This window comes from Argopecten irradians, chromosome 1 (assembly GCF_041381155.1).
Source record: "Argopecten irradians isolate NY chromosome 1, Ai_NY, whole genome shotgun sequence".
Lineage (NCBI taxonomy): Eukaryota > Metazoa > Mollusca > Bivalvia > Pectinida > Pectinidae > Argopecten > Argopecten irradians.
In genome coordinates, this window is record NC_091134.1 from 43,463,447 (window position 1) to 43,485,768 (window position 22,322).

The window sequence follows — 22,322 nt, forward strand, 5'->3', positions numbered from 1 at the left end:
ACATTTCCATATCCGACAGTATATCTGTAATAGCTTTGCTACTATAATATAAATTTGTCATAGATAAAGAAATGATCAAAATTTAGTTTTTGTAATATTACACTTAATATTACTCGCCCAGTTTCACGAAGTCGTCAACATGAACAAATCAATAACTGCAAATCGTCTCCATAAAGCAATACTGCATATAAATTCCAACAAATCACCTGAGCAGGATAACTTCTTTCAAAATTCATTTACGAAACATAATAGAAGCTCTCTCTTTATTGCGCCATATTTTTTCCTTTTAAAGTTGTGGCGAGGTGTCATGATATTATTCATAGTTATTTCTGTGTTGGAAAAAAACACCTTTATTCCTAGTCCTTGACAGTATTCCAGGTCCTGCGTCTGAACTTTATCTGGGGTGAAAATACTAATCTAGTGGTAATTATTTTCGAACATGTTGCAACAGCATTCTTTTCCTGGATATTTCTAAAAGTGATATCGCTAGGTTGTTAGTTCCTGCTAGGAATATCTGTGACTCTCAGTTAATTTTCAACAGTATTATACTAAACAATGTACTTGAATTTGACGTCTCCAAACTTTGATAAGCCCACGCAGTTGTTTTGTACGGAGTGCTACTTGCCAGACTTCAGATTTTGTAGGTACATTAGATGGGTGTTTCTCGTACTTGTTTACTGTGGTTGAGACAGGTTACATATTTTGTTGGAACGATAAAAATCTTCCTGTATTTCATTGTTGATCCCCTACATTATATAGATATATAATCTTCTTTGGAAAGAGGTAACTATGGTTTGTAGCTGGCAGGATCCTTTGTCTAAAGGTAAATTGTTACACTTCTGTATAAAAATATATATTTATATATATGCACATAAATATATGGCGTCAGGCTGTTCTATTACGACAGTTGGTTCCAGTTACAGCATTCCTAAATATGTTTTCAAGGTACCAACCATGGAGACTATCTCAGATTTAACACTTGGTCGGGACCATATCAGGCAAGTTTGAGCAATATTATACTTAAAAAAGTTCAAAGGGTGTTTTCAAGGCAATTGCGACCATCTTGGATTTATTGAACCGAAAAAGAATAACACCTACAAAACGTAGTATGGGAATAATTCGAGTAGGTTTAAGCTAAATTTCACTTATGGAACTAGAAGAAGTTTAAAAAACAGTTTAAAAAGGCTTTGGTTTAATTGGCCTTAAAAGACTCGCTCCGAAAACACCATATATCTTGGTACATGTAATTGTTTATACTGCAGGTTAACCAGTCTAAAACTGACGTCACGACAACTAAAACACTGAAAAAATAAACGAGAGAATTTTCCAGGATGAATGTATTTAATCATTCTAAATTACGGTTTCATAACTACTGAAGCATAAACCCCGTGAATGTTGACCAACCATTTCCATGGATACGTATAGCACCATCAGTCTGAACGCCTGGGTTGTTTAAAATTCGAACCCAGACCCGGTCTCTGATGTCCAACCGAACCAGGACGGAGTTAGTGCCCTGGTTGAATCGCTGATTCCCGCCGGCATAGTTTGCCATCACCTGGTTACCATTGACGACCAGTTCTGTTTCGACTTGGTCGTCACGAAATGCCAAAATAGTGACTGAAAAGTGATAGACTCCGGACTCTGGACACGTAAAAACTCCGGTCAGGTTGTCGTAGGCTGACCCTTCGTTTAGGATGACACGGGGGAAGAGAACTGTCTGATGAGTTACAAGCGAAACATCATGTTGGGTCGTCTGAGCGGAAAATGCGTTCTCCAGATGTTGATCAGATACACGGCGACCTACAACATCATATTTCAATGAAACGTAGTTATAAGATTCTTATTTTACCATGATTAAATTTTTGCATACATGTAATTAGGATGTCGTAATTGAATATCATTGGAAAAGCCAGGTGTGGTGATTCCTAATCAAATTGCATGTGAATTGTATAATTAACCTCTTGCAAATTATCAGTAGAAAAAGGAGAAAAAACCAAAAGCAAATAAAGGACAGTTGTCTCTTAACCATTCTGCTAAGAACATGAATCAAATTTCACGAAAAGGCACAATTCAGTATGCATTATTATTGAGGTTTATATAGAAAAGAAACATGAATAATCAACTTCAATTTATGTTAATGTTTTCCCGTGGATGGATGTTCCTGAAATCGTACCTTGACTGCAAGAATGCAATGGGACATCATCCAATAGTTCCGTCGAATGCATACTGTACATGATTACGACAATGAAACCTTTCCATATATATGAACTTAAATAAAGACTACCAATGACCATTAAAGAAAGATACGACGCGCCTTAAGGCTATAATACATATCTTACTTCGTGTATTCCATTTTGCTTGTTTCGTTATACGAGGCCTGTTTGATAGCCGATCAGCTGTGGCGGTTTTGAGCACTGGGAGATTATCTTCCCTGTCATGATGACCAGCGCTAGGTTTCTCGAGAAGCGAGGTGTCTTCTTCACTACCGGTTCTTATCAAAGAACAAGTTCCAACTTTGTGAAAACTTCTTTCCGAGTTGCTTGTAGCTCTAGACGAGTTTCTTTTAGATCGTTTTGAGTGGCTAACAACTCTGAGTTTATAACTCTCACCATAGATTTCGTCGAGTCCAACTCCATCTGAATGGTTTTCAGTTTATCTTGCGTGTCTTTCAGTTCGGATTTAAGAGATTGTATGGACGAGGAAAAGTCTCTTTCCATTCTACGAAGTCGAATTTCCATAGATTCATCATTATAAGACACAGACAAAGTACCAGTTACCTTTACCAACAACAATAGAAACACTGACCACTTTGACGCCATATTGAACGATGTCATCACAAGGTGTGACGCTTATCAGTGACAAATTTATATGTACACTACTACTTCGAACTAATGGAAGTTATGTGACGAAAAAGATAAGACAGAAATATTCCAGGACAAAATCATATAAATCAGCTACGGAGAAAACATAATTGTGCATTGATATGTGTAATATATAACACGTGTTCTCTCAGCTGGGATTTCAGAAATTGTTATATTAAAGATTTTTTTTGTCCAGCTTATTGAGTTGCAATTTGACGAAATTTTCGGAGAAAGCAATGGTACCAGCTATTTTCCTCAACAATAAAAGGATTATTGGCTACTGGGACGCCATATTGACCGATCTCTTTTTAGGTCATTTATTATCAGGGTAAGATAGTCGAAGTGTAGGCGTGCTTGTATTTTGAAACATATACACATACAGTAAAACCTACCTTAGAGACCACCACTTTATAAAGACAACCTGCTTAATAAGACCATTTTTCCAGAGTCCCAAATGACCAATTTCGACAAAATCCAACCTTTGTATAAAGACCACCTGTCTATAAAAGTAATTTTACCTTGTCCTTTGGGTGTTCTTTATAGAAAGCTTTAACTGTACCTTTAAATATTTTAAGAAAACTTTATCATACATAGTAAAATAATAACTAAAATGTTACATTAACTAAATATCTAACAGAAAGGGCATGTTTCAATATCGCAACAGGGAACTGTGGTTGTGCCAACTTGGAGCGGGTTCTCTAAATTGTCAAAGAAAGGCGAACCAATCATATTCTAAAATTTGTAAGCGTGGAGAGTTCAGTCTCAAAATCTGAAAAATCAATTAGGATTCACAAGTTGGGGTTCGTAAAAGGAACGGGAAACATGCTACTGATCAATTTGTTGACGTCAATAATTATCTAATGTTGGAAAACTGAACAAGTTCCTCTAAAACGTTATTTTAGGGTTCTAAGCTCGAACCAATATGGTGGTATTCGAATTCTTTTTTTCTAAAATGTGATAAATATGGAATACAACATATAGGTCAGTATTCTAACTTTTTCGTTTATTCTTTACCAAACTCAAATTTGTGAAACGTAATTGTTTTAAAAGAATTAAACTGAACATATTCGTAGTAAATATGGACATGAATGTATACATACCCTGATCCCGCAATCGTGTTGATATACATGTACTGTAAACAGACATCGTTTGGACAATAATACTTAAAACGTAACTATTTCGTAATGTATTATTTCATTTAACAAACCTTTTCCAAGGTGGAACAACCAGAACTTCAAATCGATTTTGAGAAACAAAAGACAAAACCCAATTGATCACTCCTAAATTAATATGGTGTTTTCATTACCGTTGCTAATTCCCAGCGTTTTTACTAATGATAAAAATAATATGATACACCTACACAGTTTGTTATACCTACACAGTTTGTTTAGTACCAATAAGTGTAGGTAGATCAACATAGTGATGAAGACGATGAAGACTACTCCTTTTATTGTAGGATCAATTTAAATAAATACTATATCATAAACCCCGTGAATGTTGTCCAACCACCTCCATATATCCGTATGTCACCATCCGTCTGGACGTCCGGACTGTTAAGTATTCGAACCCAGACCCGGTCTCCGACGTCCAATCGCACCAGGACGGAGTTGGTACCCTGGTTGTATCGCTGGGTCCCGCCGGCATAGTTTAACATCGCATGGTTACCATTGACGACCAGTTCTGTTTCGACTTGGTCGTCACGAAATGCCATAATGGTGACTGAGAAGTGATAGACTCCGGGCTCTGGACACGTAAACACTCCTGTCAGGTTGTCGTAGGCTGACCCTTCGTTTAGGATGACGTGGGGGAAGGGAACTGTCTGATGAGTTACAAGAGAAACATCGTGGTGAGACGTCTGAGCGGAGAAGGCTTTCTCTATATGTTGATTAGACACACGACGACCTACAACGTCACAGACAACATATAAAGTCAGTTTTAATATGAGAATTGAACACTTTGTGTTTGTCATGATGAAATGATTATGTAATTAATATATGGAATACTCAAATTCTCAGATCACCGAAATTGCATGTAAATGACATAGATTGTCGTTTTAATTATCGATAGAATAAATCTTATGGATAATTTAATCATGCTCAAATGAGTGATCAATGGCAGAAACATGGATGCAATGCTACCATGGGGCATCACCTAATACACGTACTTCCGAATGCAGCACTTCGTTTTCTAATATCCTTTATCAGGAGATTCTAGTACACACGACCAATGAACATTACAGAATGGGTATCACGTGCGTAAAGGCTAAAATACTAATCTTACTTCGTGTTGCCCATTTCAATTGTTTACTTATACGAGGCCTGTTTGATGTGACGGTTTTGAGCACTGGGAGATTATCTTCCCTGTCATGATGACCAGCTCCAGGTTTCTCGAGAAGCGAGGTGTCTTCTCCACTACCGGTTCTTATCAGAGAAGGAGATTTGACAAGTTCCAACGTCTTTGTGAACAGTTCTTCTCGAGTCGCTTGTAGCTCTACACGACTTTCTTTTAGATCATGTTGAGTGGCTAACAACTCTGAGTTTATAACTCTCACCATAGCTTTCGTCGAGTCCAACTCCATCTGAATGGTTTCCAGTTTATCTTGCGTGTCTTTCAGTTCGGATTTAAGAGATTGTATGGACGAGGAAAAGTCTCTTTCCATTCTACGAAGTCGAATTTCGATGGATTCATCATTATAAGACAGAGAAAAAGTACCAGCTACCTTCACCAACAACAATAGAAACACTAGCCACGTTGACGCCATATTGACCGATGTCGTTACAAGTTGTGACACTTATCAGTACATGATCGTGTTATGTATTTCAGACTTTGCATAAAACGTTATGAAAAAAATAGATAAGGAAAGATAAAAGTAGCTTGACTTTAATAGTTTCAACGTAAAAAGAAACAATTCCCAATCAGCACAGAAAGCGTTGAGAGATAATATGTCTGTCTAACTTTTGCATTGGTATGTTTAAAACTATATACAACGTACCGCTATTGCGATCCTGACCTAGGGCTACAATGAACTAAGTGGCACTGATTTCTGCATTGATTTTTTCAAAATTAGTTAAACCCAATAAATGCAAAATGTAAAGGTACATTTGTTTACGTATCCTTCTGGGTAGGAGACTCAATTATACATACTTATGTTCCGTATTATGTTTTTATTTTATTTCAACGCAGTGTCAGAGTAAAAGTGACAATGAAAATTAAAAAAAGCACATGGCATGTAATGTACTTTGTAATTTATTGATGTGCATTCATGTGCATAATTTCACAATACTTAACCATGGTACATTATATCATGAAACCAGTGAAAGTTGACCAAGACTGTCCGTAAATACTTATGGCCCCATCGGTATTAATGACTGGGTTCTGGTTGACTCGAACCCACACCTTGTCGCCAATGTCCAATCGTACAACCACCGAATTGGTGCCCTGGTTATGTTTCAGCGACCCGGCAGCATAATTTAACATCACCTGGTTACCATTGACAACCAGTTCCGTTTCTACCTCGTCGTCTCGGAGAGACATGATGGTGACAGAGAAGTGATAGACTCCGGACTCTGGACATGTAAACACTCCGGTCAGGTTGTCGTAAGCTGACCCTTCGTTTAGGATGACACGGGGGAAGAGAATTGTCTGGTGTGTAATAAGAGCGTTTTCCTGGTGAGTCGACTGTGCAGAGAAGGCTTTATGGCTATGTTGGTCAGATACACGGCGACCTGCAATATCAGAGAGCACGCATTTCAATTATATGAAGCATCATGAATATGTGACTGGTAAGGAGCGTTTTAATTGACTTAAAAATAAAAAGGCCATTTGCAACAGTGATATGAGCGAATAACGGGGTACCGATTTCATGAAAGACAGCATTCAAGAACTTTTCATTTAGAGTACTCTGTGATGTTTGTTCCATAACATAAAAAATCTATTGAACGTTATTTTTCAAACAAGCGTTTTTTCCTGATATCATCTATACTGGAATTTACCATGTTTAAGAACAAAGTTGATCAAGAATGCCGAAAAAATAGAAAGGACTGTGTATGGGTTGTGCTATTTTGACCCTCAAATTCATTAAGGATTAAAGCCTATTATTATCTTATTAATGGCAAAATTGTTGAATTCAACTGTCGAGTCATCACTGATACAATTGGTATTGTATTTTTTGGTATTTGTATCGTTCCAGTTGTAGTTATGGTAACTATGCCTAATTGATTAACTTGCATAACTTATGTTTTATAATGTCAATAATTTTTTTTTATAAGATATTCATCCAGAAAACATAGAATGCTACCTTGAACAATTTTTATATTTCACCTTCAAGAATGTTAAACTAGTATTAAAGTGAATTGGCTTAATTAAGATGAGCGCGAATATATATCTTGATATAATCTTTTCCCTTTGACATAAAAACTTATTCAATGATCAATGCTTGGTGTCCGTAAAGGGCATTTATTAATAACTTGATATAAAGATTGGATAGTAGCATCGATCGGCCATCATGATTCGAAAACTATATTTCATAAAGGTCACATTGCCTTGATCGATGGTAATACTGAATACATCTAAAACATATTGCTAGTACAAGGAAGTTGGTTAAAAATTTCAAAATGATCCGATAGGACAGGTATGGCATTGCTAGCTCAGCAATATGTATACACCGACATATATACCCTTCCACATCATGTCCAATAAGCAGACTCACAGAAACATTTATATAATATTACATAATCCAAGCAAATGGTGTTATCAAATCTCGCTTACCTCGTGTCGACCAATTTGGACGTTTAATCATACGAGTCCCCGCCTTCTGCGGTTCAGATGCCATGCTAACGTTTCGTTCGTAAGGAAAGGATGCATCCTCTTCTTTACCATCATGATAGCGTTTTTGAAGTTTATCCAATTTGGACATGTCTTTTTCGCGTTCACTTTCGTCAACCAAAGAGTGTGATTTGACTAATTCCATCTTCACGGCGAACAGTTCCGTTCGGGTATCCTGGAGTCCAGTGCGAGTCTCCATTAGTTCGGTTTGAGTGGCTACCAATTCGGCATTTAAAGCTGACACTGTGGATTTGGTGGAATCAAGCTCCGCTTGGACCGTCTTCAACTTGTTCTGAGTGTCTTTTAGTTCGGATTTCAGAGACTGTATCGATACGGAAAAGTCTCTCTCCATCTTACGGAGTCGCCTTTCAATGGGATCTTCATTTTCTATGGCAGCTCGAGTAGCGGCTAGTTGCACCAATAGCAATATAATCACTGACGACCACTTTGACGCCATGTTGACTGACCGAACAAGGTATAAAGCTTATCAGTGAAACGTTGTCAGAATCACGTACACAAATATCACTCGACAGATAGGATAACACGGTCAAGTGATTGGGAAGACATTTCAAGACCACTGAGTTAAAGTTATTCCACCGCCAACAGAGCATGAACGATACTCATCATGTGAACAACAATTGGTGTTTAATCGTATATATATATGTCTAATTAACACAAAAAAAATAAATAAAATGAAATAACTGATTTTGTTTTTGATTCATGCGTAATCAGTACTTCGTTCCATTTAGTGCCATGTATTTTTTCGGGGCGCAATTACGTATTTTTTTTTATTTTATTTTTCTTGAAGTAAAAATTAGAAGCTCAAACTTTATTATGTGGCAATAGTGTAAAGTGAGTAAAATTTAAAACTGAAGAAAAGACTAATTCGTCTACTTCTGATTTTGATAGAAAAAAAAACGTTTATCAGCGGTGGTGCATCTTTAAATTCAATAAAAAGAATCAAGATATAAAAAGTTGAAATAGCCAAATATAATAGCACAAGTGAAGAATACAAACAGTAATGTATTTAAACGGAGACCCAAGAGAGAAATTACATTTTTGCAATTGCAAGTAGTCATGAAGTTATTATTTGAAATACTGTACGCGAATAAATTTTGAAGTGTGGCCAATGACTGTTAACGTTAATATTTTCGGCAAGTTATGCGCAGTGTGATAATTTCGGTACTGTGCATCTAGTCTAATATTTTGTTCGCTTATCAAAGCTAGAACATATAACTGTATATGCTGCGTAGATTTGAAGGAAATGAGCTAATGTTTCCACGTTGCGAAAAACTCCACCTCTACCAATCGGATTTTCACTCCCGAGCCCATGTATTCTATTTTCAACCAGTAGTCGCTCTAGATTACGTTAAGGGTAAACCAGCAAATGACAATGTCGAATCCAAAATGTCAACGTTGAAAGATCAATCAGGGATTGACCCTCATCTCCGTACCAAGGTATACCATATCAACTCAAAACCAGAACTAGGTCTTCTTTAAGCAGTTTTAAATGTAATAATAATTTTTTGATACGTTAAATATCCAAACATGTTATGCGCCAAATATCAGGTTTCTGGACCAGGTTTTCGAGACGTCGTTAAACGGAAAAAATGATGCCAGTTGGGTCGGACGTTGTACCACACATAAAGTAAGCCAAAAAGGAAACAATGGAGTATTAAATTGACTCTTTCGAATCCTTCTCTTAAGATTAAAGGTTTTTATAAAATCATCCATGAACTTCGAAAATATTACCATGCCTTGTCCTAACAATATGTATAAATCGTTTACTTTTTCGTACAGCTCTTTTCCTCGTTCTATTTATCTTCAGGGATACCAATTTTCAGGCAATGATTATGCTCCTTACACTTTGCATACTTAGGAATGTTAGTACTAAATACTTTTACTTGAATAGGCACCAGAAATACTTCCGATTGATATATATACAACATTGCATTGAATTTACTGTGCATGATTTCAATGCTTATTCCATGGTTTCCCTACTACTAAAACGTCTATATCACCGAAGTAAATTGTTTTCCTAAACAAGGATGAAAATCTTTTGAGCACCATTACAAAATGATGTGGTTTGTGCATTTTCGACCCCGAACTCATCATTTTAAACTTTTTTTCTTGATTAAATTGTTGTAGTACATCCCCTTATACATTGGCTTGGTATAGTGTACGATTAAATTGCAGCATTACTTGCCCAATACCCCAATGTCATTGGTAATTTCAGTAAAATCTGAGTTGATAACTTTTAAAGTTATATGTGCCAAAACTGGGCAAAACTTTTGACATGCTTACAGCTACAGCGCATTCTTTCTTCAGTTAATTTATTGTAAATTTGATGAATTCAGTTGTGAAAACCATTCTAATGGACAGACAAACTTTATACATTAATTACAACACAGTCTTTAATATACATTATAAATGTTTTTGGTGCCTTGTGCATGTTTAGACGGAAACATACCTGCACAAACCACTTTATTATGCCTGTGAAGATATGAAACGTAGACCACAGATTGGTTTCATGGCCTGATGTAGATGTAAATACATGTACCATGATTATCATTTTAACACTTATTTGTACTTGTAAAATTAAAACCTGTGCATTTTAAGAATTGTAATTCTCAAAATGTTGCTAATTTTTGGTGGTGAATAAAACATTAAAAGTTCTTCTTGATTCATGAGTACCAGGTATGAAAATTACGGTTAGTTTTTTTTCTTACAATGTAAATCCTCTAAATTCTGAAAACCTGGAATTTTTTTTCCTTTCAATCTTTGTTCATGACTTCTTTTAGTTTGATAAGATGTGACTTACATGGTCATAAATGGATTTTAATAGGATGTTGATAGTGCTACCCCCACCAGAAAAGCAAAACCTTAGTCTATTCTCCATGTCTATTACTGAAGGTTAGACAAAAATAAAGAAAAGGGGCTTTGCATGTGTTCTAGGCATTTGACAGTATTCCAAAGAGCTAAAATGATATTTAAATGACTGCCAAAGTGAGCCCTGAGTAAGCAACATCTTACAGGAAATAATGTCAGTGTATCTTAAAACAAGTTGTTATTGAAATGAAAGGCAGAACTTTTTATTTGATAAATGGAATGAGTTTTATTGAACTCAGAATGGACACAAATGAAGCATGAATAAGGAACACACAGTTCTGCAATGATACAAGATACTATACTCACTTTCTGATCGCTCACATTGTCATAGACAAAACTCCTTTCTTGACGTCGATCATAATGATCCATCAAAAGTTATAAAACACTTGTATCCAACAAACAGGTTATGAAACAAATAATGATTTATCTTACTGCTGTCGTTACGCTAACTTTTCAAATGATATAAATAAAAATGAACCATAAAAGAAATTTGATGCAGTTTACTGATTAATTGAAACTAGCAGTGTATTAAATATGTATTCTAATACAACTGGTAATTCAAATTTTGTTTTAGACATACAAAGTACAACAATTAGTCTGGAAAATTGCACAACAATTACACAATAAATCTTTCTTTGTTTATAACAAATTCTTGAAAATTAGAGCATTTATATCTATGAATTTAAATGATGCTGATCATGATATTTACAAATGTAGCCTTCAAATCGGCCTACAAAATGGCCAGACCATACATATTCAGGCTATGTCTACTGTGGATGTTGACATGATAATATGACGACAGAATACATGTCTAAGTGTTTGCACTCTTCGCTATCTGATCTTTGAGGATAAGTATACTCTGCCGTTGATCTGGTGGTAACATGGCTATCTGCTGGTCTGTAAGCTGTAGCACCTGCATGATTAAGGCAGCCTGAAATTCAAACAAAGTATTGCATATGAATAAGTATATATAATATGTAGGTTTTAAAAACTAATTATTTTTTGTATAACATAAAATGTTGTGGGAACTTTCTTCAAGTTTCTACACAAAGAACATTTGATATTCCGGGTATGCCATGTTAATGTTTAAACATAACAATCAACCAAATTTTTACTTTTTGCCCGCAATTTAGTCGAAGGCAAAATTACCTGCAAGTGCATTTATAGCAATGTGAAAGTGAATGTCTGAAGGGTCAAAAGCTTTAAATGATTGTTGGAAGTATCCAAATTATCACGTTTTCATTTATATTGCTGCTTAGTGTTCTTTAATCAGAGTCCCTGTGTCTTTCCCCTACTACTAAACTGAGCTGTATGCTATTCCAACTATTTAACTTACTTTTTCTTGATCCTGTGCCGAGATTGAAGCTCCAGCTGACATGTTTGGCATACCACCAGGTAACTGTAGGCCACCCTGGGTAAGAGAGAACAGAATTTCATAACAGGGTATCATAAAATGTATTTAATAACAGGTGTTAATACTGCATGGAACTCCTCATTGCACATAATGGCTGAACCTAAGCAGTTGAAAGACGATTATTTTGGATAACTGTAAACTTATCAGTTCTAATAATGTAAATTAAGTGTGAAAAGTTTGAAATGGTATTACGGTAACAGGTATTTGTTATGTACTTTGCTCTCAATTTTGATACAAATAAGCACACATTTACTTACGAGTGACAGATTTGGTAACCCAGGAATACCAGCTGATGCTGAACTTGGCACAGATCTCTGAGGCATGCCACGCCCATCTCCCATCCTGGGATCCCTCTGTTCTGGGCGGGACGGAGGTTGACCTCCCATTTCTGGCCTCATTGGTGGACCACCCATGCTAGGCTGAGGACCGCCCATATTTGGCTGAGGGCCACCTGGACCTGCATTAAGTATGAACATACAATACACAAGTCTACTACTATTTACTATTTCAATTATTTTATTCATGCATTAACTGATTTTACAACACAGAAAGAAAGGATTGTTTGTTGATTCTTTATTCAGATTTTCATGAAGTTAGACAGTATGATCCTGTCTAAGCGAAAAACAAATCCATGCAATAGATCCTCTGATTGCTTTTGGATGATAACAAGTTTGAAATGTACCCGGTAATGATGTTTACAAAATAAAAACATTTCTGGAAAAAGATTTAAATACAGTCAAAGGTACAGTATTTAAAATATTATGACAACTGGATAACTTGAAAAACTAAATTTGTTTAGATTTCAATATAAACAGGTTCTATTCAATGTACTTACCCATTAATGATCCTTGGGGCCTTCCCATCATCTCTGGTCCACCCATTCTTGGACCTCCTGGACCTGGACCCCCTGGGCCATGTGGACCAGGACCACGAGCTGCAGGGACCCCAGGGCGTTGTCCTGGACCCCCTGGTCCATGTGGACCCCCAGGGTGTGGACCGGGAGCTCCGGGGCCGTGTGGACCTGGTCCCCCTGGGCCATGAGAGCCAGGCCCTCCAGGACCATGTGGTCCAGGACCCACAGGGCCATGTGGACCTGAAATAAAATTATTACATGATGATTTTCTTACAAGTATATACATTGTATCTATATATTTCTAATGAACCTTATAAGTTTGAAAGCAATTTAAAACTTATGATCATGTTTCATATTTACAATGTGTAATATACAGAACATTATATGTTGAATTTAACTTGTACACTGAATTTTAATAAACACTAAAGTTAGACTTTTATCTTTTGAAATGTTTTGAAAGAAGTTCCATAATGTAAATAAGGGTATGGTTTGCTAACAAATATATATACCCCCATACACTTTTTCAAGCCAGTATATATATACATAGTATACCCTTAACTTGTGACTTTTCTTTGGGGCATAGGTATAGTGTATTCTTTACAGGCAGAAGGCACAAACACTACTTTTTAGCCATACTTTAAGTTTGAGGTATGACATGACTATTTATTGATATATAGCCCTTACCTGGAGCCATGTTGATACCCAGGGGCATAGGTCCTCCCATGGAGTTAGGTGGTCCCTGGGGCACGGACTGTAACAACAAATCTCATTAATTCAGCTTAGATATGAGTAAACTTAAGCAAACCGAATTTGACCCAATTATGAGTAAGAACTCTGGGGACTAAAATTAATCCAACTGAATAGGCAAGTAATGGAAAAAAATAATTGTGAAAAGTCAGCCAAAACATTCCATATATCATAGAAAGTACATGGTGTTCATATTATTAGTATGCAATTTTAAAATATCTTAATTCAAAGTGAGCAATCTTGAGGCCTCGCAAAAGTGACAATAGTGCTATACATACTAATCATACCGTGCAACCTCAGTTGTGATGTCAGTATGTGATAGTTGTGGTACCATGGATGATGGATTTGTAAAATGACAGTATTGTTACACTTACTGTACTAGGCATTCTGAGCTGCATTAGACTGAGCTGTGTACTAGGCATTCTGAGCTTGTGGTAGACTGACAGGCTGTGATGATGGTAGACATGTACCTTGGATGTTATACTTACTGTACTAGGCATTCTGAGCTGTGGTGGTAGACTGACAGTACTGTTATACTTACTGTACTAGGCATTCTGAGCTGTGGTGGTAGACTGACAGGCTGTGATGATGGTGGTACATGTACCTTGGATGTTATACTTACTGTACTAGGCATTCTGAGCTGTGGTGGTAGACTGACAGTACTGTTAAACTTACTGTACTAGGCAATCTGAGCTGTGGTGGTAAACTGACAGGCTGCGATGATGGTGGTACATGTACCTTGGATGTTATACTTACTGTACTAGGCAATCTGAGCTGTGGTGGTAGACTGACAGGCTGTGATGATGGTGGTACATGTACCTTGGATGTTATACTTACTGTACTAGGCATTCTGAGCTGTGGTGGTAGACTGACTGGCTGTGATGATGGTGGTACATGTACCTTGGATGTTATACTTACTGTACTAGGCATTCTGAGCTGTGGTGGTAGACTGACAGGCTGTGATGATGGTAGTACATGTACCTTGGATGTTATACTTACTGTACTAGGCAATCTGAGCTGTGGTGGTAGACTGACGGCTGTGATGATGGTGGTACATGTACCTTGGATGATATACTTACTGTACTAGGCATTCTGAGCTGTGGTGGTAGACTGACAGTACTGTTATACTTACTGTACTAGGCATTCTGAGCTGTGGTGGTAGACTGACTGGCTGTGATGATGGTGGTACATGTACCTTGGATGTTATACTTACTGTACTAGGCATTCTGAGCTGTGCTTACTGTACTAGGCAATCTGAGCTGTGGTGGTAGACTGACAGGCTGTGATGATGGTGGTACATGTACCTTGGATGTTATACTTACTGTACTAGGCATTCTGAGCTGTGGTGGTAGACTGACAGTACTGTTATACTTACTGTACTAGGCAATCTGAGCTGTGGTGGTAGACTGACAGGCTGTGATGATGGTGGTACATGTACCTTGGATGTTATACTTACTGTACTAGGCAATCTGAGCTGTGGTGGTAGACTGACAGTACTGTTATACTTACTGTACTAGGCATTCTGAGCTGTGGTGGTAGACTGACTGGCTGTGATGATGGTAGTACATGTACCTTGGATGTTATACTTACTGTACTAGGCAGTCTGAGCTGTGGTGGTAGACTGACAGTACTGTTATACTTACTGTACTAGGCATTCTGAGCTGTGGTGGTAGACTGACTGGCTGTGATGATGGTGGTACATGTACCTTGGATGTTATACTTACTGTACTAGGCATTCTGAGCTGTGGTGGTAGACTGACAGTACTGTTATACTTACTGTACTAGGCATTCTGAGCTGTGGTGGTAGACTGACTGGCTGTGATGATGGGGGTACATGTACCTTGGATGTTATACTACTGTACTAGGCAATCTGAGCTGTGGTGGTAGATGACAGTACTGTTATACTTACTGTACTAGGCACTCTGAGCTGTGGTGGTAGACTGACATACTGTTACACTAACTGTACTAGGCAATCTGAGCTGTGGTGGTAGACTGACTGGCTGTGATGATGGTGGTACATGTACCTTGGATGTTATACTTACTGTACTAGGCATTCTGAGCTGTGGTGGTAGACTGACTGGCTGTGATGATGGTGGTACATGTACCTTGGATGTTATACTTACTGTACTAGGCAATCTGAGCTGTGGTGGTAGACTGACAGTACTGTAATACTTACTGTACTAGGCATTCTGAGCTGTGGTGGTAGACTGACAGTACTGTTATACTTACTGTACTAGGCATTCTGAGCTGTGGTGGTAGACTGTACCTTGGATGTTATACTTACTGTACTAGGCATTCTGAGCTGTGGTGGTAGACTGACTGGCTGTGATGATGGTGGTACATGTACCTTGGATGTTATACTTACTGTACTAGGCATTCTGAGCTGTGGTGGTAGACTGACAGGCTGTGATGATGGTAGTACATGTACCTTGGATGTTATACTTACTGTACTAGGCAATCTGAGCTGTGGTGGTAGACTGACAGTACTGTTATACTTACTGTACTAGGCATTCTGAGCTGTGGTGGTAGACTGACAGGCTGTGATGATGGTAGTACATGTACCTTGGATGTTATACTTACTGTACTAGGCATTCTGAGCTGTGGTGGTAGACTGACAGTACTGTTATACTTACTGTACTAGGCATTCTGAGCTGTGGTGGTAGACTGACTGGCTGTGATGATGGTGGTACATGTACCTTGGATGTTATACTTACTGTACTAGGCATTCTGATGTACCTTGGATGTTATACTTACTGTACTAGGCATTCTGAGCTGTGGTGGTAGACTGACAGGCTGTGATGATGGTGGTACATGTACCTTGGATGTTATACTTACTGTACTAGGCACTCTGAGCTGTGGTGGTAGACTGACAGTACTGTTATACTTACTGTACTAGGCATTCTGAGCTGTGGTGGTAGACTGACTGGCTGTGATGATGGTAGTACATGTACCTTGGATGTTATACTTACTGTACTAGGCAGTCTGAGCTGTGGTGGTAGATTGTCAGTACTGTTATACTTACTGTACTAGGCAATCTGAGCTGTGGTGGTAGACTGACTGGCTGTGATGATGGTGGTACATGTACCTTGGATGTTATACTTACTGTACTAGGCACTCTGAGCTGTGGTGGTAGACTGACAGTACTGTTATACTTACTGTACTAGGCATTCTGAGCTGTGGTGGTAGACTGACAGTACTGTTATACTTACTGTACTAGGCATTCTGAGCTGTGGTGGTAGACTGACTGGCTGTGATGATGGTGGTACATGTGTCTTGGATGTTATACTTACTGTACTAGGCATTCTGAGCTGTGGTGATAGACTGACAGTACTGTTATACTTACTGTGCTAGGCATTCTGAGCTGTGGTGGTAGAATGACAGGCTGTGATGATGGTGGTACATGTACCTTGGATGTTATACTTACTGTACTAGGCACTCTGAGCTGTGGTGGTAGACTGACAGTACTGTTATGCTTACTGTACTAGGCATTCTGAGCTGTGGTGGTAGACTGACTGGCTGTGATGATGGTAGTACATGTACCTTGGATGTTATACTTACTGTACTAGGCATTCTGAGCTGTGGTGGTAGACTGACAGTACTGTTATACTTACTGTACTAGGCATTCTGAGCTGTGGTGGTAGACTGACTGGCTGTGATGATGGGGGTACATGTACCTTGGATGTAATACTTACTGTACTAGGCATTCTGAGCTGTGGTGGTAGACTGACAGTACTGTTATACTTACTGTACTAGGCATTCTGAGCTGTGGTGGTAGACTGACAGTACTGTTATACTTACTGTACTAGGCATTCTGAGCTGTGGTGGTAGACTGACTGGCTGTGATGATGGTGGTACGTTAGATGGTGGAATCTGGTTACTGTCTCTGTGTAACATGGCCTGGTAAGATAATTGATAAATATTTATATTGAAATCTTAATGGTTTTCTTAAAATGAGAATGATCTAATGAACATGGTATTACGCTCTTATAACAGTGATGAAACATTACCACAAATATTCAGTGTTTTTATACACTATTGATTTATTTACTATAGACTCTAGAACATCTTATGATGTTTTTTGGCATTTCAAGACAAAGGGCATTGAAACTTCCTAGGAATTATGTTCTCAAGTTGAATACAAAAGTCACAGTAATATGGATTTTCTCAGTTCACAACAAGAATTTGATTCAAAAACATGGGATTAGTGATATTACCATGGCAACCTGAGGGTCAACAATTTTCATGACAATCTGTGCCTGAAGGAGAGCATATGCCAACTGAGGGTTCTGAAGAAGCAGATTCCTGGCTTCAGTTGGGTTATTTTGGATACACATCTGCAATGAATATAAAGATATAAATTACTCTGATTTCTACAAAATGTACCGTGCAAAAACAATATTTGAAACATTATCTACATTTCTCAGGTGTACAAAATTGGAATTAAATGATTTAAATAAATGGTGCATTCTAAAGATATATTAAAGTACTGCACACATACCTTCATCTGTTTCATCAGCTCAAACATCTGCTCGGGTGGTAAACTAGCTACAGCCTTAGATATAGCCTCTGGAGCTTTCTCCGGCTCTGTAGGATCCCCAAAAGGACTCTGTCAAAATGAATGGCAAGAATTGTACTTTTTACCAAACACAGGTCTAGATCTTACAATCTACTCAATAATAAAAGACTGAAGTTGGAAAATTCAGATTGTTTTCAGCAATAAAGAAACTCCCTTGAATCATCTCAAGATTTTAGAGAACAATTGTAAAGAGGCTCCCATTCACAGTATTTTAATACCAATATTGTTACCGGTAATTACAATTTAAGAAGTAATAACTTCATTGAAATTGGATCTTATAAGTGAGATTAATCAGTTTTTGACAATGGACTAGTGCACCAATGTATTACCACTGACAATAGCAAGATGTTTCAACAAGACCTACTTCCAGTAAAGGGCCTCCCATGGCTTGCTGCATGCCTTTCATCTCATCCCTGTTCTGTTCCCCAGCAGCCACACCCACACGCAAAGGACGACCATTGAAGTCATAGTTGTTAAGGTTACGCATGGCACTCTGTGCTGTTTCCACATCTTGATACTCACAAAAGCCATAGCCTTTAGGTTTTCCCGTTTCTCTGTCATATACAAGTCTGGAAAAGCAAACAAGCTGAAAGTCACTGATGCACGAGGTATCATCCAAGTAGCACAAACAATGTAGTGACAGTGCAGTACACCCCCAAGTCTACAATATACCATATAAAACCTTTAAAATTTGAACATTCCAACCCGACTCATAATTTTAGGAAATTGTTATTGGATTGGTGGAAAAAATGAGAAAGGCAAACTCTTACCTGAAACTCACAACAGGTCCAGCTTGAGTGAAAATTTCTCTTAACTGTTCTTCTGTGGCTTCATAAGGAATGTTTCCAACTGAGAGTGGCAAAGCAAAACAAAAATAGAGTTTGAATCTTATACAATATGTGATTTTGCTTATATAATTGATAAAATATATATTTTATTAGAAGATAATACTTCAATAGTAATCACAGAATAATGGCATAACGTCAACAATGGTGTGTTTACGATGATTTATGAATAGCACATGTAGTACGATAATTGATGCAGAGGTCATCACATATAACAGTAGCCAGGCATACAACTATAATTTTGTGCAATATTTTGCAAGGTTGTTATGTGTGATAACTAGCATCATTGAATTGCCCATTTATTTTCACAAGTGCTGTGATGTCATAATTGCCATCAGTAAATAAACTGTTTTATTTGCTTTAAAGTACTAAGTATTATGTAAGAATGTATTTAACCAAAGTAAAAGATGGTCAAAAGTACTGTGATGTTTGGTGTCTTGGCAGCATGAGCTTCAGTGAGATAGTATTATAGGCATAAGTTTCTCTTTTACAATGAGACATGACACACCCCAGCCTCCCAAAACATAGACATTCACACAAACAATTTGCTTTGTTTGTTTGTTTGATTAATTAACGTCTTATTAACAGCTAGGGTTGTGTAAGGAACGACGGCCTCCCACGTATGCGGTGTGTCAGTGTGTATTAATTGTGTGGTGCATGTTTTGGGAGACTGTGACATATTCCCGGTTATGTCTTCTTACATTGTATAGTGGAACTCGATCTTGCCCTTTTTATAGTGTTATATCACTGAAGCATGCCATCCGCCGAAGACACCAAGCAACGCACCCCATTTGTTACATTATATTGACAAAGGGTGAACCATAGGGCTGTAACGAGTATCCGAGTATTCACAAATTTTTGAGGAAGATCGGATACGAATATTCGTTACTCCTGATATATGTGGATCGCGATCTTTCAAAAGCAAAAAATAATACCTTCTTTAATGCTGTCATAGCTCAAAAATATAATGGAATGTACACTGATAAATTTCATCGATGTTTTCACTTTGAAGTAGACCGGAAGTACACAAGAGCTGCGTGAAATAAAGCTAGCAACATGTTATTTTCGTATCCACGCTTCGATGCAATGTTGTGAATTCTTCATAAAATAATAATTATAAAACATAATTTTTGAATTTTAGAGATGTAAAAGATTATTATCAATTTCGTTTTCATCACGGGTCGGAAATATGTAAAAATACGAATATATTATATTAGGCTACCGCACGAGTACTGTAGATGTGAACCCCATTAAAAACGAAAGGTAGGCTAATTATGAGTCAAAATCATAAATCACCTGATTAAAAATAAAAACTAAAAGCCTAGAACTAAATTAAATTGTAACTACCCTTATAGATTTCAAATATTTTTTTCTTCATCTCTATGTTTTTCTGTATTTGACCAAAATAAAAGTAACAATGAAAATGTTTTGATATGGTGATTTATGCCTTACTATGATAATTTATATACAGTGTACCATTCCACAGATGGTTTGATTTTGATTGATGCCGTAATTGATGTGCATTTGTATTTTTGAGATGACGTCATTTCAAAATTCAAATGATTTGATTTTTTTTACAGTTACAGTGACTGAATCCTGCTGTACTTCACCTGTAACTCTATTGCTTAATGATAAGGAATGTAAAATTGCTAAAAATGGTTTTATTATCAATCAAACATTTATCAATATATAAGACCATTATTGATTTATAAAATCAACAAAAACAGTTTTACTTTATTTGAATCTTTTTCTTGTATCTCACTGGTGATTCGTGGTCCGATCTGTGAATCGTCAACCCTGAATCATGGATCGGATCGGATCGCCACATGTTAGACAATCCACAGCCCTAGTGAACCAGTTGTCCCACTCCATTAATGTTGAGCGCTTAGCAATACCATATTTATAGACTTTGGTGTGTTTCAACCAGGGGACAGATTAACCTACAGCCTACCTCACCTGGGTGAGCGTTCAACAAAAAGTGAGGCTGTTTCAAGGGAGACGTTAGGAAGAACAAAGTTAGTTAGAAAGAACAAAGTTAGTTAGGAAGAAGAGAAAAGATAAGATCCTAAAATTAGTCACCTTTTACAATCATACAATAGGGGCAGCAGGTAAAATACTAATGTCCTACCTGAAACACTTTGCAAAACTTGTTTTTTAATTAAATGCATGCAATGAGCAATACAGAAAGAAACCCATATTCATTGAATATCCCTTGCATTGTGCTGTGCTCTGAAATAGGCTTTGCCTAATATTATGTTATTATCTTATTATGTTAAAGCCACACTATACCTAACTATCGATCAACAAAAAGTAAAGTTAGATTTGACCCCGATATTATTAGTATTTGTAGATGTAGTTGAAATTAAAATATATCAAAAAATATTTATAATGATTTCTTAATAACTTTGGTGCAGCAGTTGTTGAAAGTAGATATTTGTAAACATGCCTTCATTTTAAACTGGTCGCCATATTTAGAAGTTGCGATTATTGCCGAACAGAAGTCGGAAAGGTATGACCCGTTCGAGGAAGAGTTCGGACAGACATTATGTAGTTACGGTCGTCACATAACGTTCTCGGCAACGATGTTACAATTTTTGCTAACTTCGGCTTCTTTGACTAAATGGGACCCACCTAGAGATGTTCAATATGTATTTGATTTTTATCAAAAGTTTCTGAATCATTATCGCTCATCTTCACTTCGATTTAGTCCTGTCTCTGCATGATTTAAAACAGGATTTATTTTCAACATTCATTTAAATCATGAAAAAAAATAAGACAGATACGGATATTGGGACTTTAAGCCTAATCAGAAACATATCGCCTAATCAACAGGTATCATGGTATAATGCGAGTAATCCCCCTTCAGTCATTTTTTACTCTACCATTTTACGATAACTTGTAAGCAGTATTGGCATTAAATATAGTATAAACTTTCTTTTACAATCACGGGTGTGAATCAAATCTTATTTGTATCAAACCACAATACAGTATTCATGATTAGTTATAGTTAAGCGTCTGAAAGTCAAACACACGTGTGGGCCTACGTGTTGTTGTTTTCTTGATGGGTACCGGCGTGAAGAGCAAGACAAATACCATGCATTAGCTGTCCTGGTCGAAGTTGGGGATGAAGAGAAATATAAGATATAACAAAATCAGTGGGAAATAAAAGGCGTTAATTATGATGTTACCGAATACTGATCGACATGCCCTTTCTGCTGCTGTGAGCGGTGGATTTGGCATCAACTGAGCCGCCATTTTCTTCGTTTTTGTAATCTGGAAACCAAAACAAAAACACATGATGTGATGATTAAAA

At 37.3% G+C, this 22,322-nt stretch overlaps 3 protein-coding genes and 1 pseudogene across 3 annotated transcripts; all 4 read right to left on the minus strand.

The window, feature by feature from the left end:
• Window positions 1-1,247: 1,247 nt before the first annotated feature.
• On the minus strand, window positions 1,248-3,744 carry LOC138310554 (uncharacterized; annotated as a pseudogene).
• Window positions 3,745-4,278: 534 nt separating this feature from the next.
• On the minus strand, window positions 4,279-5,630 carry LOC138329098 (uncharacterized). Its single transcript, XM_069275843.1, has 2 exons — window positions 5,142-5,630; window positions 4,279-4,763 (listed from the first exon to the last, which is right to left on the minus strand). Exons 1-2 carry the CDS (start codon window positions 5,620-5,622, stop codon window positions 4,336-4,338), a joined length of 909 nt encoding a protein of 302 aa, XP_069131944.1. The 5' UTR covers window positions 5,623-5,630; the 3' UTR covers window positions 4,279-4,335.
• A 439-nt stretch (window positions 5,631-6,069) lies between these two features.
• On the minus strand, window positions 6,070-8,178 carry LOC138329089 (complement C1q tumor necrosis factor-related protein 6-like). Its single transcript, XM_069275833.1, has 2 exons — window positions 7,629-8,178; window positions 6,070-6,586 (listed from the first exon to the last, which is right to left on the minus strand). Exons 1-2 carry the CDS (start codon window positions 8,140-8,142, stop codon window positions 6,159-6,161), a joined length of 942 nt encoding a protein of 313 aa, XP_069131934.1. The 5' UTR covers window positions 8,143-8,178; the 3' UTR covers window positions 6,070-6,158.
• Window positions 8,179-10,774: 2,596 nt separating this feature from the next.
• LOC138329103 (cleavage stimulation factor subunit 2-like) lies at window positions 10,775-22,322 on the minus strand. Its single transcript, XM_069275855.1, has 11 exons — window positions 22,198-22,322; window positions 18,935-19,013; window positions 18,529-18,733; window positions 18,087-18,194; window positions 17,803-17,922; window positions 17,387-17,485; window positions 13,526-13,592; window positions 12,824-13,081; window positions 12,246-12,445; window positions 11,911-11,985; window positions 10,775-11,505 (listed from the first exon to the last, which is right to left on the minus strand). The coding sequence occupies exons 1-11, from the start codon at window positions 22,304-22,306 to the stop codon at window positions 11,386-11,388; spliced, it is 1,440 nt and encodes a 479-aa protein (XP_069131956.1). The 5' UTR covers window positions 22,307-22,322; the 3' UTR covers window positions 10,775-11,385.

Coding starts and splice junctions, on each gene's coding strand:
- LOC138329098 (XM_069275843.1), bottom strand. CDS start 5,622: ATGGCGTCAACGTGGCTAGTGTTTCTATTGTTGTTGGTGAAGGTAGCT. Junction 4,764..5,141: donor ATTGAAATGGGCAACACGAA/GTAAGATTAGTA, acceptor GTGACGTTGTAG/GTCGTCGTGTGTCTAATCAA.
- LOC138329089 (XM_069275833.1), bottom strand. CDS start 8,142: ATGGCGTCAAAGTGGTCGTCAGTGATTATATTGCTATTGGTGCAACTA. Junction 6,587..7,628: donor TCCAAATTGGTCGACACGAG/GTAAGCGAGATT, acceptor CTGATATTGCAG/GTCGCCGTGTATCTGACCAA.
- LOC138329103 (XM_069275855.1), bottom strand. CDS start 22,306: ATGTGTTTTTGTTTTGGTTTCCAGATTACAAAAACGAAGAAAATGGCG. Junction 18,195..18,528: donor TGGGAGGCCCTTTACTGGAA/GTAGGTCTTGTT, acceptor TCATTTTGACAG/AGTCCTTTTGGGGATCCTAC. Junction 11,506..11,910: donor CGGCACAGGATCAAGAAAAA/GTAAGTTAAATA, acceptor TTTGAATTTCAG/GCTGCCTTAATCATGCAGGT.